The sequence below is a fragment of the Neoarius graeffei genome, chromosome 1, assembly GCF_027579695.1.
Source record: "Neoarius graeffei isolate fNeoGra1 chromosome 1, fNeoGra1.pri, whole genome shotgun sequence".
Taxonomy (NCBI): domain Eukaryota; kingdom Metazoa; phylum Chordata; class Actinopteri; order Siluriformes; family Ariidae; genus Neoarius; species Neoarius graeffei.
In genome coordinates, this window is record NC_083569.1 from 112,073,603 (window position 1) to 112,092,232 (window position 18,630).

The window sequence follows — 18,630 nt, forward strand, 5'->3', positions numbered from 1 at the left end:
ATCTATCTATCTATCTATCTATCTATCTATCTATCTATCTAGTGTTCTGAGGCCATGACTATGGTAAAACCATAATAAATTGCAATGGAATTGAATTTATTGACTGGTTATATAATGACCTTTCTTATTTTAACATAAGATACGTATTTTAGCCCTTAATTTGGGAAATAACTGGTACCACTGAAAGCAAATAAAAGATTAGTTTATTCACAAATACACTCTATAAACCATAAGCATATTGAGTTTGGGTCTTGGCTATCACCAACATGCACCAGAGTACAGGAAATCACAAATACTAGATAGAAAATTGCCCCCCATTCAACTACACACCCACTTTTGGTGAAGGGTATGACTTTCCGAAATTTTCTCTTATTTTGAGTTAAAAATCTGGGAAATATCCCTTTTTTCAAACCTCAAAGTTGACAGGTATGATGATGTCATGATGTTAGACTGCTATTAAACACAATACAAATAGCAGAGCTGTAAAACAGGTAAGAGTCCGACACAGTAAAGTACAATATAAGACCAGAGGGAAAATCCAAAAGAGTCATCAAAAGCAAAGGGTCTAAACACAGCAATGGCAATCACAAACTAAACATGGCTATGAACTTTGCACTGTGTAAATGTATGTGCTGGTCAAGGCCGGATTAACTATATGGGCCTGCGGCACAGTGCCCAGGGCAGGGCCGGCTCTAGGTCTTTGGTTGCCCTAGGCGAGATTGAGTTTTGCCCCCCCCCCCCGAAAAAAAACCCATCTAATAACATCTAAATAACACTTTAATCTAATCACTCTATTCTATTACTATTAAACAATGTACGGTGCATGGACGATAAACAAGAAGTCATTTTTATCTTTTTCATAATTGTTATCATTATTCACATAAAGTGTCACAAAGTAAAATGACCACACAAATTCAATACATATCTCCATATAATGGGCAAAAACTCTTCCGCACCCTGTTCAAAGTGTAGTGCATGGACAATAAACAAGAAATTATTTTTAGTTTCTTTTTTGCTATAAAAAGAATTAACAAATTCTGAATCTGAAGAATTAACAAATTAAATGAATAAAAAATTCTACAATTCCAAATTGTGCAAACTTAAGCACCCTGTTAGGACATCAATGGGCTGTATTTTCAAACAAAAGTGCTATTATGGGTACTTTGTTATTGAAGTAACATTACAATGGGACTCGTCTGGTCTTCCTAATGGCAAATTCCTTGATAATATCATCAAATGATATTTCTCTTGAGATCTCTTGGTTGATGCTCATTAGAGCAAGCCCATTCAGACATTCTTGACTCATTGTTGACCTTACGTATGTCTTCAGCAGTTTTAATTTTGAAAAGCTTCTTTCAGCAGAAGCTACTGTCACAGGTAGTGTAACAGCAGAGGTAAGGAGCGCGTATTTCTACATCCCCAGCCGCATCAGAGGTGTTGTAAAAAAGGTTTTCAACCTTTCATGAGCCAGGGCGCACTTTTTTCAATGAAAAAATCTCAAGGCACATCACCAATAGAAAATGTTGACTGAAACTAAAACGCTGTTGCCAATATTTACAATATACAGTCATTCTATAATTTTCCACGGTACACTTGGTGATCTCTCATGGCACACTAGTGTTCCGCGGTACTAGAGTTCGGCAGCACAGTGGTTGAAAACACTGTACACCACTGATGCACTTGGTAACATCTCCATTCAATAACTCCATCCCTCCTTTTTGGTGGGGTTTTGGTCGCCCTTGGCGCCCCTGGGCACACTTTGCGCTCTAGGCAATCGCTGGCGCTGGTAAAGAGAACACATCTGAGTGCTTGTTTCGTTTCCCTGCAGTCTTGATGCACTGAGATTGTTTCTTGTTTTCAAGGCGTTTATTATATTTTCCTCCAGGAAGCTCTTCGCAACATGGTTGCTTGAATGAGCTGCTAAACTGTCATTTTAATGAGAACACAGATCAACAAAGCAACTTTGTTTTATTCAAAAAAAAAAACGTGCCAGGCACCATTGGAATATCTCGCTGCGAAACGTGTTCGGTGCATAAAAGACCTTTACTTCAGCCCAGACTGCTCAACGACACCGACAGACTGCTCCAAGTGCAGCCATATTCAAAACAAGCAACAGATCTATGTCAGTTATCTACGTTATGCAAAAACACTCTTTAGCCAACAACACTTACATGGCCAAAACAGAGAATAGCCGCGGATGCGGACTTGAGCGCTTATTGTTTCATGATTAACAACCACCACCACACCCCACCCCACCCCGCTTTTTTTGACAAATCGCACCCTGACTACATGCTTTGCTGTACAATTAAATTAGGCTAAGACATTATAATGCTGACTCATTTTCAGAATAGTGGAAGTCATAATTTTTCTCCCCACGTTTCTGCGCCCCTGGATGGACGCAGCGCCCTTAGCATTTGCCTATATTGCCTATGCCACGGGCCGGCTCTGGCCCAGGGGCACCAACCACTCACAGCCAGTGGGGGGGCACCACATGACAGAAACTTTAAAAATATTTTTCGTGAATGTTTGTACACTTAAAATGGTTATACACTTGACATTGTTAAGTAGTCATATATAATTCATTATGAACACTTTCATAAGAACAACAAAAATAATCATAATTCTGAGCAAGAGTGGCCTATGTAACCATTAACCCCCCTTTCCTCAACCTGTCAGTTGAGCCAGTCCACCTACGGTGAAACGTATCAATTTTTTTAAAACCGCTGTAGAAATGAAAAATGGACAGACATCAATTGAGTGGTTGTGCAAAGAGAAAATTAAAAAAAGAGAGAGACTCCAGGCGTGTAGCTGCAATTAAAAATGTTCAAGTGTTGGATCTTTTTTTTATAAAAACATCGACAACTGCTGTCACTACCAGCGCTGAAGCCGAAGCTAGTGAAATCAGCGATGCTAGTGAGGGAGATGGCCCTGCTAGCACTAGCCGGGGAGATGCTACAACCACAGCCAGTGTTAGCCGAGGGGTCAGCGACGACGAGGATCCCCTTGAGACATACAAATATATGCTGCTCATTTTTGAATAAGACATTTCAATATGCCTACATGCATATCGTTGGTTGTTTTCAGTGAATTTGATGGGCTGATGTAACCTACTTAATAAATTTTCAATGAGGAAGAATGACCTTGTTTATGTGTACTATTGTTTATGTATATGCTACTATTTTTGACAGCAAAGGGCAAGGTTTGTGAGTGTGTGCAGGAGGCTACTGAACGTGTGCACGCAGGGTGTGTGTGGGGGGCACTTGAGGTATAGTGCCCAGGGGCACCGCATTGGCTTAATACGGCACTAGTGCTGGTCGAATGTAATCTACAATGAAGAAGTGATCTGGAGGTGGTGTGTTCGAGCTCAGCTCATACTGAGATGATGGTGCCCTCTGGTGGTGAGGAGGCATTACCCTGCTGTCCTGTGTCTTTGATCATTTGTTTTGTTCCTTTGCAGCAATTGTAAGACTTTCCTGTGCTCCTCATCCCAGTTTTGATTTTGTCTCTTGGTTTTGACCTTTACCTTTTTGCAGTGTTTATGATTATGGATTATCTGGGGTTAAATTTTTCTGTGTTATGACCCATGCTATGGACTGTGGTTTTAATTACTGGATTAATAAACAGAATTCTGAACACACATGCACTTACTGTATATCCTTATTGCATATTGCACTGATTCTTATTTACATGACTCTCTTCTCTGTTTAAGGTGAATCTCCTCCAGTCTCTCTGATCATCAATCCCAACAGAACTCAACACTTTACTTCTGACTCTCTCTCACTGAGCTGTAACTCTACTGACCAGAGTCGTTCTACTGGATGGACAGTGAGACGATACACACACAGTGAGGGAGTGTTAGATTGTTCTCCATGTAAAATCAGCTCCCTCTCCACATCCTACACTGGAGTTTACTGGTGTCACTCTGAATCTGGAGAAAACAGGAATCCTGTTAACATCACAGTGCAGGGTGAGTCTTCATGTAGTGTGTTTATTATTAAAGGAAAAGGGAAATGTTTCATTACAGAATATTCAGAACTCTGAGTTTCCAACTGGGAAAAAATGTTCAAGAAGACAAAAACATCTGGAATTTTTTTCCCTCAGTACATTCCCTGTAATTCTGAGTATGGATATATTTATGCTGTTACTTTCCAGACTGAGTACGAGTCCATGCTTACAGATACCCACACTGATAATGAAATGAGTATTTTATTGAGTATTAATCAATCAGGGATGTCACAAAGCATTTTATTTCTCTCTATGTTGATCGCTGCTGTGTGCAGTGAACTCATTGTGCTTGGTTTCTGATTAATATGTTCTGGTATTAAAACAGTGTTTGTAATAGAGAGTGCAAGGTGGCAACCTGAGTCATATCAGTGAGTTTGGTGATGAGAAATGTGCTGTGAATTTCACCTTCACTCACAATGTGTAGACGGTGTGGAGCGAGGGGAAAGGAAGTGTACATGGCTCAGTGCTGTCATGTGTGACAGTTTCTCTACACTCTCTTCACTGTTCACTCTCACAGATAACTTTGTGCAGCCATAACTAATGGCACCGTCTGTTTGTATACAAATTATTTATAAATTCAGTATTGATCATTGAGAGAAAATATTTATTTATTTTGTAAATGTGGTTTTCTGTGTTGTAGATGGTGATGTGATCCTGGAGAGTCCTGTCCATCCTGTGACTGAGGGACATCCTCTGACTCTACGGTGTTTATATCGAAACCCAAAGCCCTCAAACCTCCGAGCTGATTTCTATAAAGATGGATCAGTCCTCCAGACACAGACTACAGGAGAGATGATCATCCATAAGGTCTCAAAGTCAGATGAAGATTTCTACCACTGTAAACACCCAGAGAGCGGAGGGTCACGGAAAAGCTGGGTCTCAGTCAGACGTGAGAAACCGTTTAAATATTCACTTTAATACAACTGTGACTTCATGTGTTGAACACAGTATCTTTATATCATGTGATCTACAGGGCTTAGTTGATCTAAGTCTGTGTACAATGTGCTGTTACACTTGTTCACACAGGTGTAAATTCATTTATTTTTTTTTCCTGCAGATTGAACTAAAACATCCAAACATTTCAAGAATAAAACGTTATTGTTATTATTATTTTATTTGTTGTCAGGTCCATCATGTGCAGAAGCTCTCTTCTCAGTACTCATGCCGATCTGCAGTGTCGTGACGGCCTCTCCGTATCTGCTGGCGACCATCATTCTGCTGGTCAAATGCTACAGAGCTCGAGGTAAGAACTCTTTCAGTATGTTTGAGTAACTTTCACTAACTTTCAGTATGTTTGAGTATCTTTCACTAACTTTGAGTAGTCGAGAAAAACATTTTCACCTTCGGAAAAGTAGAAATCATTTGACTCACTGTTTTCATTTTAAAAGCAAAAATCCACACTTGAGTGTTAAAGCACTTGTTCTAAAATGCACTTACAATAAGATTTAAATGTAAGTTTGATATACAACCCCAATTCCAAAAAGGTTGGGACACTGTGTAAAACATAAATAAATACAGAATATGACAATTTACAAATCATGGAAACCCTATATTTCATTGAAAATAGTACAAAGACAACATATCAAATGTTGAAACTGAGAAATTTCATTGTTTTTTGAAAAATATATGCTCATTTTGACATTGATGTCAGCAACACATTTCAAAAAGTTGGGACAGGGGCAACAAAAGACTGAAAAAGTTGTGTAATGATAAAAAATAATAATAATTTGGTTAATTGGCAACAGGTCAGTAACATGATTGGGGAAGAACCTCCCAGAGAGGCTGAATCTCTCAGAAGTAAAGATGGGGATGGGTTCACCACTCAGTGAAAAACTGCATGGGCAAACAGTGCAACAATTTAACACTAACATTCCTCAATGTAAAATTTCAAAGAATTTGGGGATCACATCATCTATGGTACATAATATCATGAAAAGATTCAGAGAATCTGGAGAAATCTCTGTAGACAAGAGACAAGGCTGAAAACTGACATTGGATACCTGTGATCTTCAGGCCCTCAGGAGATACTGCATTAAAAGCAGACACATGTCTGCATTGGAAATCACTGCATGGGGTCAGGAATGCTTGAGGAAACCATCGTCTGTGAAAACAGTTTATTACTGCATCCACAAATGCAAGTTAAAACCAGATATAAACAATATCCAGAAACACTGCCACCTTCTCTTGACCCGAGCTCTTTTATGATGGACTGAGGGGAAGTGGAAAATTGTCCCAAGCTCTGATGAATCAAAAGTAAAAATTCTATTTAGAAATCATGGACACCACGTCCTCCAGGCTAAAGAGGAGAGGGACCATCCAGCTTGTTATCAGTGTACATTTCAAAATACCATCTGTGATGGTATGAGGGTGCATTAGTGCACATACCATGGGTAGCTTGTACATCTGGGAAGGCATCATTAATGCTGAATGATATATACACGTTTCAGAATAATATGCTGCCATCCAGACAAAATGTTTTTCAAGGAAGGCCTTCCTTCTTTCAGCAAGACAATGCCAAACTGCTTTCTGCACATATTAAAACCACATGGCTCCATAGTAAAAGAGTCAGGGTGCTAAAATGGCCTGCCTGCAGTCCAAACCTGTCTCCCATTTAAAACATTTGGCACATTATGAAGTGCAAAATACAACAAAGTAGACCCCGAACTGTTGAGCAACTGAAATTGTATATCAGGCAAGAATGGGACAACATTTCTCTTTCAAAACAACAGCAATTGGTCTCCTCAGTTCCCAAACGTTTACAGAGTGTTGTTAAAAGTAGAGGTGATGAAACACAGTGGTAAACATGCCCCTGTCCCAACTTTTTTAAAGAGTGTTGCTGACATCAAATTCAAAATGAGCATATATTTTTCAAAAAACAATAACATTTCTCAGCTTCAACATTTGCTATGTTCTCTTTTTACTATTTTCAATGAAATATAGGGTTTCCATGATTTGCAAATTATTGCATTCTATTTTTTCTTTACAGTTTACACAGCATGCCAACTTTTTTGGAATTGGGGTTGTAAAACACAGCACATCTGTTTCTGAGAGTGAATTTACACATGACAGATGCTTCAAGTGGAGTTACATTTTCACTTCATTAAAGTACATTATGAACAAATTATAAACTACATAGAACTCGATGCCAGCAGCGTCGATAGGGATGCCTCCACCCGGTAGACTACACGCCTTATTAAGTTGTGATTTGGGGATGGACATTTGACCTCACAGTAATCTTGACCTGGTGAAATTACTTGTATCAGCCTTGGAAACATTGCGTCACAAGGTTTTCGGACAGACTTTTGACCTCACAGTGACCTTGACCTTAGACCTTTTGATCTCAAAATCTAATCAGTTTATCTTTGTTCCCAAATGCACAAATGGTGAAAGTTTGCTGAAATTCCTTTCATCTGCCTTGGAGATAATGTGTTCACAAGGTTTGCGGACAGACATTTGACCTCACAGCGACCTTGACCTTAGACCTTTTGATCTCAAAATCTAATCAGTTCATGTTTGTCCCAAAGCGCACAAATGGTGAAAGTTTGGTGAAATTCCTTTTATTTGCCTTGGAGATATTTTGTTCACAAGGTTTTCGGACAGACATTTGACCTCACAGCGACCTTGACCTTAGACCTTTTGATCTCAAAATCTAATCAGTTCATGTTTGTCCCAAAGCGCACAAATGGTGAAAGTTTGGTGAAATTCCTTTCATTAGCCTTTGAGATATCGCGTTCACAAGGTTTCAGGACGGATGCACGGACGGACGCACGGACAGACGGACAACCTGAAAACATAATGCCTCCTGCACCTTACGGTGGTGGAGGCATAAAAATAGTGCAGAAGAGTGTTTCATATGCAGATGTCACTTTTCACTTCACTGTCATTCATAAACATTAAAACAAACAAACAAACAAACAAACAAACAAACAAACAAACACCCTTTAAACTGTGTTTAAGATGAGATCAAATACAGTTTGGTTAATTTTCTGCCATAAACACCTGAAATAAACTATGAAATGAATTAAATGAATGTTTTAATGTCTTTCACAGCTCACACTGTTGAAGAGAGAATTGAGAATGCAGTCCTAGAGGAGTGAGCAAAGTTCATCAATAAAAAGAGGATGCATTTACTGTAAAATAATTTCATCATGTCTTCTTCAGGGTTTTCTGAGGATTTTAAAAGAATCCTGATTTGTCATTTTCATGTTAATTTTAATTGAGGTATTTCACCCACGTGACCAAGTCACGTGACGCAGCCATTTTGGACGGCACGCTTAAGTCCTTCAGTGCAAGGCGGTATGAGATGGTGGAGACCTTTGCACATTTTAACAAGAAAGTAAGCTGTGATTCGTGTTAAATTAGATCTGTCTTTTATCACAAACACTGTACCCAGCCTTGGTATGGAGCCCTGTTTATTTATTTCTGTGTCCCGTTTCTTTCTAGCCTCTGTTATTGCGTTTTATGTCTGATGTCTGCTAAATGCAACCCTAGACAAATTAACACTGCCTTGTTTCACTGCTCAGATCGGTTAACAAACACTGACCCATTTACTTTTTGCTATATATTTTATCAAAATTGCGTTAAGTGATAAACTAACCTGAAATGAAATGATCACTGCAAAGTCCGGAGTACTCTGTTGGCTCCCAATCCTGTCTCTTCACAGCTGCAATCCATTTGGCCCTCTTGTCTGGGTCAGTAGGAAACCGGTAGTGATGTGTCGGTCGCGAACGATCTGGTTCAAAGAGCCGGCTCTTTGAAGTGAACGACGGGAGCCGGCTCTTCGTTGGGAGCCGAGTTGGGGAGCCGAATTAGTTTTTTGTCCTTAGGTGCCTCAGACAGAGAGAGAGACTTTCACAAAAAAAGTTGCTGTCTGATTGCATCTTTGTGTTGTCTATTACCATTCAAAGGAAAAAAAAGTAGCATGGTGTACGCCTACTTTTTTTGGTTGGGGGGGTTGATGTCATTCACAGCTGTGAAAATACGAAAATTGGTGTAATGCTTAAAGCTGTGGAGCGCAGGGGAGAGGAGTCTGTGAGGCACCTGAGGAGGGGAAAATCAGCTGTGTATTTTATATTGGTAATATAACACAGTTTTGCATTATGTTTGTGAGAAAATAATTTATTAATTGGTCAGTAAGTTTTATTTCTATAGCTAGAACATTGTTACACTGCTATACTTTACAAAGCTTTACAATGGCTACAAAAACTAAAAAATAAAATGGAAAACATCCTATTGATAAAATATAAATAATAATGTAATTAATTAACTAGTTAATTGCAGCAATTAAATCAAAAATAAAATCTCAGGAGCCGTTTGGGAGCCGAAAGAGCCAGCTCCTTATAGTAATAAGAGCCAAAAGAGCCGGCTCCCGAAAAAGAGCCGAAATTCCCATCACTAGAAACCAGTAAAAGGAGCGTCCTGCACGCTGTCCCTGTCTGTTGTGGCAGCCCACAGCACAACAAGCAAACACCATGGTTATTTATAGAGTGCTTACTGACAAATTAATCTATTCTAGGTGTCTGTAACAGGTTTTTTTTTTCAAGCTGGTTCTCCCTCTCTGTCTGCAGTGTTAGTATGTAGCTTGACGTTCAAAATGGCGGACACTGGGGCGTCACGTGACCCTGTGACGTCAGGTGAAATACCTCAATAGCTGACTAAAGTCAGAGCGGTTGGTGAAAAGCCCAGTGATACTGGAGTTAAAGGATATGGGACATGGATTTTTACCTGGGCATAATTATGTATAAAGGACATAAGAAATGCCATCTAAATCACTGCAGGGCGTCAAAAATGTGAAAATCATCACATTATTCAAGTTTTTTTATACATCAGCGTAAAACAAGGATTCGCTAATGAGCTAGGTGGTCACGTGACCCGTGACGTCACAAAAACTTTCCAAGGAGCCAGCGCTTGGGAATCTAATGTAAACAGGTTACCGAAATGGACACCATCGACAGTGATATTCCCGATGTTTCACAGAGATGTGAAGTTAGACCCTATCAATTCGAACCGATAGCTGGAAATTCACATGAACATGGATCTTGTATTTACTCTGACGGGTCAGATGATTCTGAGAGTGAGAGTTCATTCAGCCCTCATGAAACTGAAAGCGGTCGGCTGGATAACACATCCTGGTAAGTTAAAAACAATTCTGCTCAAAGGCTAATGATCTGTTGAAAGAAGTATTATTTTTGTATCATACATTGAAAGTTCATCATAGATCTAGCTAAAGTCCGTTGCAAGCTAGTTTTTTTTTTGCTGATATTTTTTGAGATTGATTGAGATACAATGTTTCCAGAGTCCGAGATGAAAACATTCAAAATGGCGAAACGAGTCAGAATTATGAAAATCAATAACTGATACACCCAAAATTATAATACTAATCCTTACCTCTGGCGTGCTGCAGCTCGGGCAGTTGCGGAGGCAAAAACTCGGAACTGGGAGGAGTTCGGGGAGGCCATGGAGAAGGACTATCGGTCGGCCTCGAAGAAATTCTGGCAAACCGTCCGGCGCCTCAGGAGGGGGAAGCAGTACTCTGCCAACACTGTTTACAGTGCGGGTGGGGAGCTGTTGACCTCGACTGGGGACATTGTCGGGCGGTGGAAGGAATACTTTGAGGATCTCCTCAATCCCACCGTCATGTCTTCCACTGAGGAGACTGAGGCTGATGACTCAGAGGTGGACTCGTCCATTACCCAAGCCGAAGTCACTGAGGTAGTTTGCAAGCTCCTCGGTGGCAAGGCACCGGGGGTGGATGAGATCCGCCCTGAGTATCTCAAGTCTCTGGATGTTGTGGGGCTGTCTTGGTTGACACGCCTCTGCAACATCGCGTGGCGGTCAGGGACAGTGCCTCTGGAGTGGCAGACTGGGGTGGTGGTCCCTCTTTTTAAGAAAGGGGACCGGAGAGTGTGCTCCAATTATAGGGGAATCACACTTCTCAGCCTCCCAGGGAAAGTTTACTCCAGGGTACTGGAGAGGAGAATTCAACCAATAGTCGAACCTCGGATCCAGGAGGAACAATGCGGTTTTCGTCCTGGTCGCGGAACACTGGACCAGCTCTATACCCTTCATAGGGTGCTCGAGGGTTCATGGGAGTTTGCCCAACCAGTCCACATGTACTTTGTGGATCTGGAGAAGGCATTCGACCGTGTCCCCTGTGGTATTCTGTGGGGGGTGCTTCGGGAGTATGGGGTTCGGGGCTCTTTGCTAAGGGCTGTCCAGTCCCTGTACGAACAGAGCAGGAGTCTGGTTCGCATTGCCGGCAGTAAGTCAGACCTGTTCCCAGTGCATGTTGGACTCCGGCAGGGCTGCCCTTTGTCACCGGTTCTGTTCATAATTTTTATGGACAGAATTTCTAGGTGCAGCCAGGGGCCGGAAGGAATCCTGTTTGGGGACCACAGGATTTCATCTCTGCTTTTTGCGGATGATGTTGTCCTGTTGGCTTCTTCAAACCAGGACCTTCAGCATGCACTGGGGCAGTTTGCAGTCGAGTGTGAAGCGGCTGGGATGAGAATCAGCACCTCCAAGTCCGAGGCCATGGTTCTCGACCGGAAAAGGGTGGCTTGCCCTCTCCAGGTTGGTGGAGAAGTCCTGCCTCAAGTGGAGGAGTTTAAGTATCTCGGGATCTTGTTCACGAGTGAGGGAAGGATGGAGCATGAGATCGACAGGCGGATCGGTGCAGCCTCCGCAGTGATGCGGTCGCTTTACCGGTCCGTCGTGGTGAAGAAGGAGCTGAGCCAAAAGGCGAAGCTCTTAATTTACTGGTTGATCTACGTTCCGACTCTCACCTATGGTCATGAGCTTTGGGTAATGACAGAAAGAACAAGATCGCGGATACAAGCGGCTGAAATGAGTTTCCTTCGCAGGGTGGCTGGGCGCTCCCTTAGAGATAGGGTGAGAAGCACAGTCACTCGGGAGGAGCTCGGAGTAGAGCCGCTGCTCCTCCACATCGAGAGGAACCAGCTGAGGTGGCTCGGGCATCTTTTTCGGATGCCTCCTGGACACCTCCCTGGGGAGGTGTTCCAGGCATGTCCCCCCGGGAGGAGGCCCCGGGGAAGACCCAGTACATGCTGGAGGGACTATGTCTCTCGGCTGGCCTGGGAACGCCTCGGTGTTCTTCCCGAGGAGCTGGCAGAGGTGTCTGGGGAAAGGGAAGTTTGGGCTTCCATGCTTAGACTGCTGCCTCCACGACCCGGTCCCGGATAAGCGGAAGAAGACGAGACGAGACGAATCCTTACCTCGGCTTTCAGTCGCTTAGCGCAGAGGTCTTCAACAAGGGGGTCGCGAAATCACACCGGATCACTCATATCAACAAAAATATTCCTGCCCTGTCCCCTGGCCTCCATGCAGGGATGCAAACAGCGCGCCTTTCGGCGGATGCCACCTTTTTCACGGCTGAATGGCGCAGATCCGATTTAAAAAAAAAAAAGCGATGTTGGTTCATGGAGCATGAGGCATGAAGTGTAAAGGCCTCTGCATGCTCTTGCGACAAGGCTTTTGCAGATAGCTTTTCGCAGACAGTTGTAATTTATTGTTGAGCGGGGGAATAGGCGTGCGCGATGTTATTCACCGGCACAACGCAAGGGGGGGCGAAGTCGCTAGGAGTAGTTGGTGGGTGTGGTTAGTGGAGTGTTTATCCTCCGGTAACTTATAATGACTAGAACTTTTTTTTTTTATAATGACTAGAACTGGAGTCGTATAGATGTACGTACTTCCTCACTTCCTCAATCAACCACTCTTCATGCTGCTCCATCTTCGCTCGTGTTTTTAAAAATGCCGGTCGTGAAACCAAAACAAACCGGGAAAGTAGGGAAGCGGAAGTGTGTGTACAGCGGGTAGAGTGGACCAATCAGAGCCCTCTTGTCTGCGGCGCTGTCTGCGAGGCTTCTGCGGTGGTCACAATTTTTGGGAGGTGCGCGCAGAGCGTCTGCGAAGGTGGGGGGGCTACGCAGACACTGTCTGTGACACCGTCTGCGAGGACTGGGTTGTCAGCATAAATTGGCCTTAAGGATGAGAGAGAGGCGGTTTGGGTCGGGAAGCTGCGCGCATTTGTGCAGCCTGGCGCAGGTGTGCGCGGCTTCCCGATTTGAACTGTTTTTTTTTTCTCATCCTTATGCTTCCTGTTTCATGTTTCATGAATTAATATCGCTCAGTACCTGAGTATTAATGTTGAAAGAATCCTCAGTGAAATGGTCCGAATACAGTTTGTGGGAAACAGTAGGTGCAAAGTTTTTTTCAACAGGTGTTCTGTAAAGTTGTCCTACCAAGCCTACTGCGCATGCGCGAAGCCTACTGCGCATGCGCAGGTGAGCCCACACTTTCCTCAGCTTCGGGTCCTTGGGGAATGCAAAAAAACTTACTCCAGGGCATTTCCCATTGGAATTATTGCAACCATAAGCAGCACAATACACCATGATGTCCAATGTATGATGTCCAATGTACTTTAAAGACTATAAAAACAATTTTCTTGTCATCCACTTCTCCATTCATCTACCCACTTGTGCTGTGCCCGAAAGTTTTTGTGACGTATGATCACGTGACAGCGGCTCTTCCGGTTGCAAAAAATGCATATCGGAAGTTGAGCAGAAATGCCATATAATCATCACGAATATAACGATTTTGCTGAATTTAATAGATGATTTTGTATTTGTTGATGCAATTAATTCATATTTTTAATGGAAAGAAACTGATATAGCATGTTTTTATGTTTCATGTCCCATATCCTTTAAAATAAGTGAAGCTTTGTGTGTCTGCAAAATAAAAACAAGTTAATTGACTGTTATCTGAAACATGGTGGGGAACTAACATTGTGTTTTGTGTTCTCAGTATTAGTTCTCCCACTACTGTATTTGTCCTGCTGTGTTCTATTTCTGTGTGAGATTAGCTCTAGATGAATTACGAGGAGTAGACTTACAATCTCCATTAGATACTGTTGCTATATTTTGTTTGACTTTTCAGCTGTATGAAGTTTAATTGTAGTTGTGTGAGGAGATTTGTGGATGAAATAATTTGATCAATTAAATAAATGGATCATTATCAATGCACTGAATTATTAACCTGCTCGCAATCATGTATCATAATAATATATAGATTGAAGCACTGCCTAAAAGCGGAGCGCCCATCTATTTCTGGGTTGTAAAATTTTCTTATATCATAGCCAGCCTCTTTTGTTTTATTTTTCTACCGTTATAGTTACTATACTGTTTCCTTGCATTGCACAAAATGTCGGGCAACAACAGTGATAAGTTACTCACTACTATACTGTCCCAACTGCGACTCTACTTCACTAGTTGTTGGGTTTCCTGGGGTGGCAGGCACACACACACAAACACAGGACCGAAACCATCAGAAAACAACTGGATGGGTTTCTTTATGTCTCCACACTCTGTGCCTGTGGGGCTCAACTAATATGAAGATTTAAACTGTAATGACAGATAGGTCTGTGGTTCAGTTGAAGGTTAAACTGGTTTCCGTGGTGAGTAAATACTGATAGAGCTAGTTTTGGTGTGGGGATGTTCTAAAGCAGCTCATCTAGAATGACGAATCCGCATGACTTGCAGTTGCTGCTCTCTCATAGCTCCAATACAGCTAGTCAGCCGTTTGGCCGAGAACACGACATGTGCTGACTCTGTCAGTTACTAGGTGGGGTTAGGTTTCCCCTAGTGGTAGTTTTAGGTACTGCAGCTTTAATTTGTAGTCATTTCCTGTTATATGTACGAGGCACTTCCTGTTTCAACCATGTATGTTACAAGCCATATATAAATGTGCTCCTCCAGAGATTCAGCTGTTTTAACCTTGGAGTGGAACCAACAGTGAGTTATTGCTGCAAATCGTTGCTGTAGTCGTTTAAGATTATTGTGGTGTTGAAAGTGATGATCAAAACGCTTAATTTAAGTTAAAACGAGATTGTTGTTAATTATGCTAATCATCGTTAGCAATGCTAGTTAGCCACACTACTGAGTCATTTAGCTTATTGTTAAGCCTCATTTACAACGTGCTATATATTGTGTTTTGTGTGAAACATTGCTAGTTAGTATATTTTCACTTTATCTGTTTACTTACCTGTGTAAATAGTCTCCTGTAAGATGTTAAATTTCGTCATGCTTACCTGATTTACCTACCTAATTTACAACCTGCCTAGACAATACTTATCTGATTTGGAGCCTGTAAAGAAATTACTTGCCTGATTCAGTACCTGTGAAGGAAAAAGTAGATTGTAACCAGTGTGTTGCATGTATTTTATTCATTTTGTAACATTTTGTATCTTGTATATTTCATTTGTTTCAGTTTTACAAATAATCAAAGCACCAGAAGATTTCAGTAAATTAATCAGTTAACCTGGAATCAAGCCTACTGGTCTTTATTGTTGTTCGCTGTCTGTCTACAATACCCCAGAAGTATTATCCAGGACAGAATACGACATATCGGGAGTTTGTCATTTTCATCTTCGGCTCTGCGTCCAGCTTAGAAACTCACTGCGCTCGTGAGATCATTTGCTCTCTGACGTCATTTCCGTGGATTGAGCGGGACAGAAACCGCCCAGTGTTTTCCTCTGCTCTACACCAAAATCATAGCGGACATACTTCAGACCATAGACATATAAACATAGACGCTGCCTTCTGTGCAGAATCATACGTCATCCTCGCCGCCATATTGGATGTGGCAAAGTGGAGATTCTTCAACCGTCTCTGGTATAGCATCTAGACAGTAGCCAAGAATAAAGATGCCTCATTCATGTGCTGCATTTAACTGTACCAACAGGTTTACCATCCAAACGAGATCACATGGGATTACCTTTCACAGGTGAGACTGGAAAAATACTTTTCATTGTATTTGGTCATTATAACACAATTTTATGAACAGATTTTTCTGAGGCGGCACGGTGGTGTAGTGGTTAGCGCTGTCGCCTCACAGCAAGAAGGTCCTGGTTCGAGCCCCGTCGCCGGCGAGGGCCTTTCTGTGTGGAGTTTGCATGTTCTCCCTGTGTCTGCGTGGGTTTCCCCCGGGTGCTCCGGTTTCCCCCACAGTCCAAAGACATGCAGGTTAGGTTAACTGGTGACTCTAAATTGACCGTAGGTGTGAATGTGAGTGTGAATGGTTGTCTGTGTCTATGTGTCAGCCCTGTGATGACCTGGCGACTTGTCCAGGGTGTACCCCACCTTTCGCCCGTAGTCAGCTTGGATAGGCTCCAGCTTGCCTGCGACCCTGTAGAACAGGATAAAGCGGCTAGAGATAATGAGATGAGATTTTTCTGACTTTGTGGCTAATATGAAGTCTCGCGCATAATAGCCGCTCGGTGAAACTTGTCTCCAAACAACGAAGTATTTCCTTCGTAACTACGCTGATTGTTGTTAGTTGCTTAGCTAACTTTTCACATACTATGTAGGTTTCCCAAAAATAAAGACATGAAAAAGCAGTGGGAGACAGCTGTGCGACGTGAAGGGTTTTCTGCTACACCGTCATCCATGCTCTGCAGTGAACACTTCAGAATGGAGGATTTTGACAGAACAGGTCAGACAGTCAGGATCAGAGAGGGAGCTGTTCCTTCAATCTTCAGTTTCCCAGCTCATCTCCACCGGGTAGGTGTATAGTTATAAGCAGTGAGAATTAGATAATACAGTGCCACACTATGATGAACGTAAGATGAATGTTTTTAACCTTTCTGAATGTGAAGGAATCAGTGATGTATTTTGTTTTGGTATGACGTTAGAACCTGGCCAAACTCAGTTTGGCGGTCATTCAGAATATTGACGGGTATTTCGCACACTATTTATAACCATCACATTAAAAGTTATATATGTTGTTTTGATGCCTGTTTGTTTCCCAAATATATACGTGTGTGTCTTAATGGGTGAATAAAAGGCATCGAGTTAAATATTATTGTAGAAAGGGGCTTTATGAAGTTCAGTCCATTTACTTGCATTGGCTTACGGGGAAGATTTGCCACATCCAATATGGCGGACACTCTGACGTATCCCAGCAACGGGCCACCAGGCTCAATGCTCTATGTTTATATGTCTATGCTTCAGACCCTCCAGGATTTCGCGATGTTGCGATTTGCATCTTCAACACAAATTCAACCTATCCCCCCGAATTCAGGGCGGTGTTGCAATTATATCCAATCACTGCAACTTTCCCACAAATTTGACCAATCGTCGGCGTCATCTTGAAGTGACGTCGACAAACTACCTTCCGCCTTACTTTCAGTGCTGCCAGATTGGGCGGCTTCCCGCCCAGTTGGGCGGTTTCAAGTGCATTTTGGCTGGTTTTGAACATATTTTGGGCTGGAAAACGTCAGCAGTATCTGGCAACACTGCTTACTTCCGTGTATACATTCAAGAGAAGCAGCATGTGCGAGTCAGTGTTTATGTAGGCTTAAATTCTGTTACTGAAAGTGTGTTATGTTTAACAAGAGCAGCAGAAAAGTACCTGGATATAGGGGAATTATTCTTTGAGTCTGTAAATGCAGCATTAGCAACCAGAGTTTCTGAAAGTCAGCAATCATGTGGTGGTGTTTTATAATGGTACTGTCCATATTTCAGTGGAATGCCAGGAGTTTAATTGCGAATGGGCAAGAATTTAAACATTTTATTGAAGATCAGGTTAAACCAAATATCATTTGTATCCAAGAAACATGGTTAAAGCCATCACTTGACTTTATAATCTATGGATATGTAGCAGTACGCAAAGATAGAAGCCTAGGAACAGGTGGGGGAGTAGCCACATTTATTCAGCAGGGACTTAATTACAAAGCACAAAATATAAATAAAGAAATTAAAGCAATATCAGTGGAAGTATGGGTGGGTAGAACTAAGTTTAAAATAATTAACTTCTATAACCCTTGCCAAAAGATTAGAAGAGATTTTTTTAGATAGTTTTTGTGTGGAGGGAAATTGTAGAAATATTTTATGTGGAGACTTCAATGCTTATAACACATTATGGGGAAGCAAAAGAACAGATGATAATGAGAATACTATTGAGGAGTTTATGGATGACCACAATCTAGTCTATTTAAATGATGGAACAGGCACCAGGTTTGATCTAGTACATGGAACAGAATCAGCACTTGACCTTACCTTACTTTCAGAACGATTAGCAGGAGTCAATCAGTGGGACGTTCTTAATAATAACCCATTAGGAAGTGATCATTACCCAATTTGGACCAAGATACAAGAGCAGAATGTTAATTTGGAAGAAAACTGGTACCCAAGATGGAAAATGAGAGAGGCTAATTGGGGGCTATATAGTATGAAGGCAAGTGGCAAACTTATGGAGAATAAAATTAAGTGATGTTGAATTAGTAAATTCCATAATCACAAATATATTATATGAGTCAGCAGAGGAGGTTCTGGGTGAGTCTTCTGGGATAAGGGAAAAGAAAATGGTGCCATGGTGGTCAGATGAATGTAAAAAAGCGGTCAAAGCCAGAAATAAAGCATTCAGAATGGTGAAATCAAATCATTCCTTCAATAATTTAATACTATATAAAAAGGCACAGTCTCAAGCTAAAAGAATAATAAGGGAAACTAAGAGGAATTACTGGAGGAGTTTCTGTAATACTATTGGATAAGAAGTTAAGGTTTCTGAGATATGGGGAATGATCAGAAAGATGGGAGGAATAAGAAGGGA

The 18,630-nt window shown here is 41.7% G+C and overlaps 1 protein-coding gene across 1 annotated transcript in view; it reads left to right on the top strand.

The window, feature by feature from the left end:
- Positions 1-18,630, top strand: part of LOC132885935 (titin-like) — a 605,367-nt gene that overhangs the window by 156,325 nt on the left and 430,412 nt on the right. The window contains exons 15-16 of the mRNA XM_060920468.1: positions 3,710-3,967; positions 4,646-4,894. Of these exons, the coding sequence (XP_060776451.1) occupies positions 3,710-3,967; positions 4,646-4,894 (507 nt within the window). The remainder of the gene's footprint in view (positions 1-3,709; positions 3,968-4,645; positions 4,895-18,630) is intronic.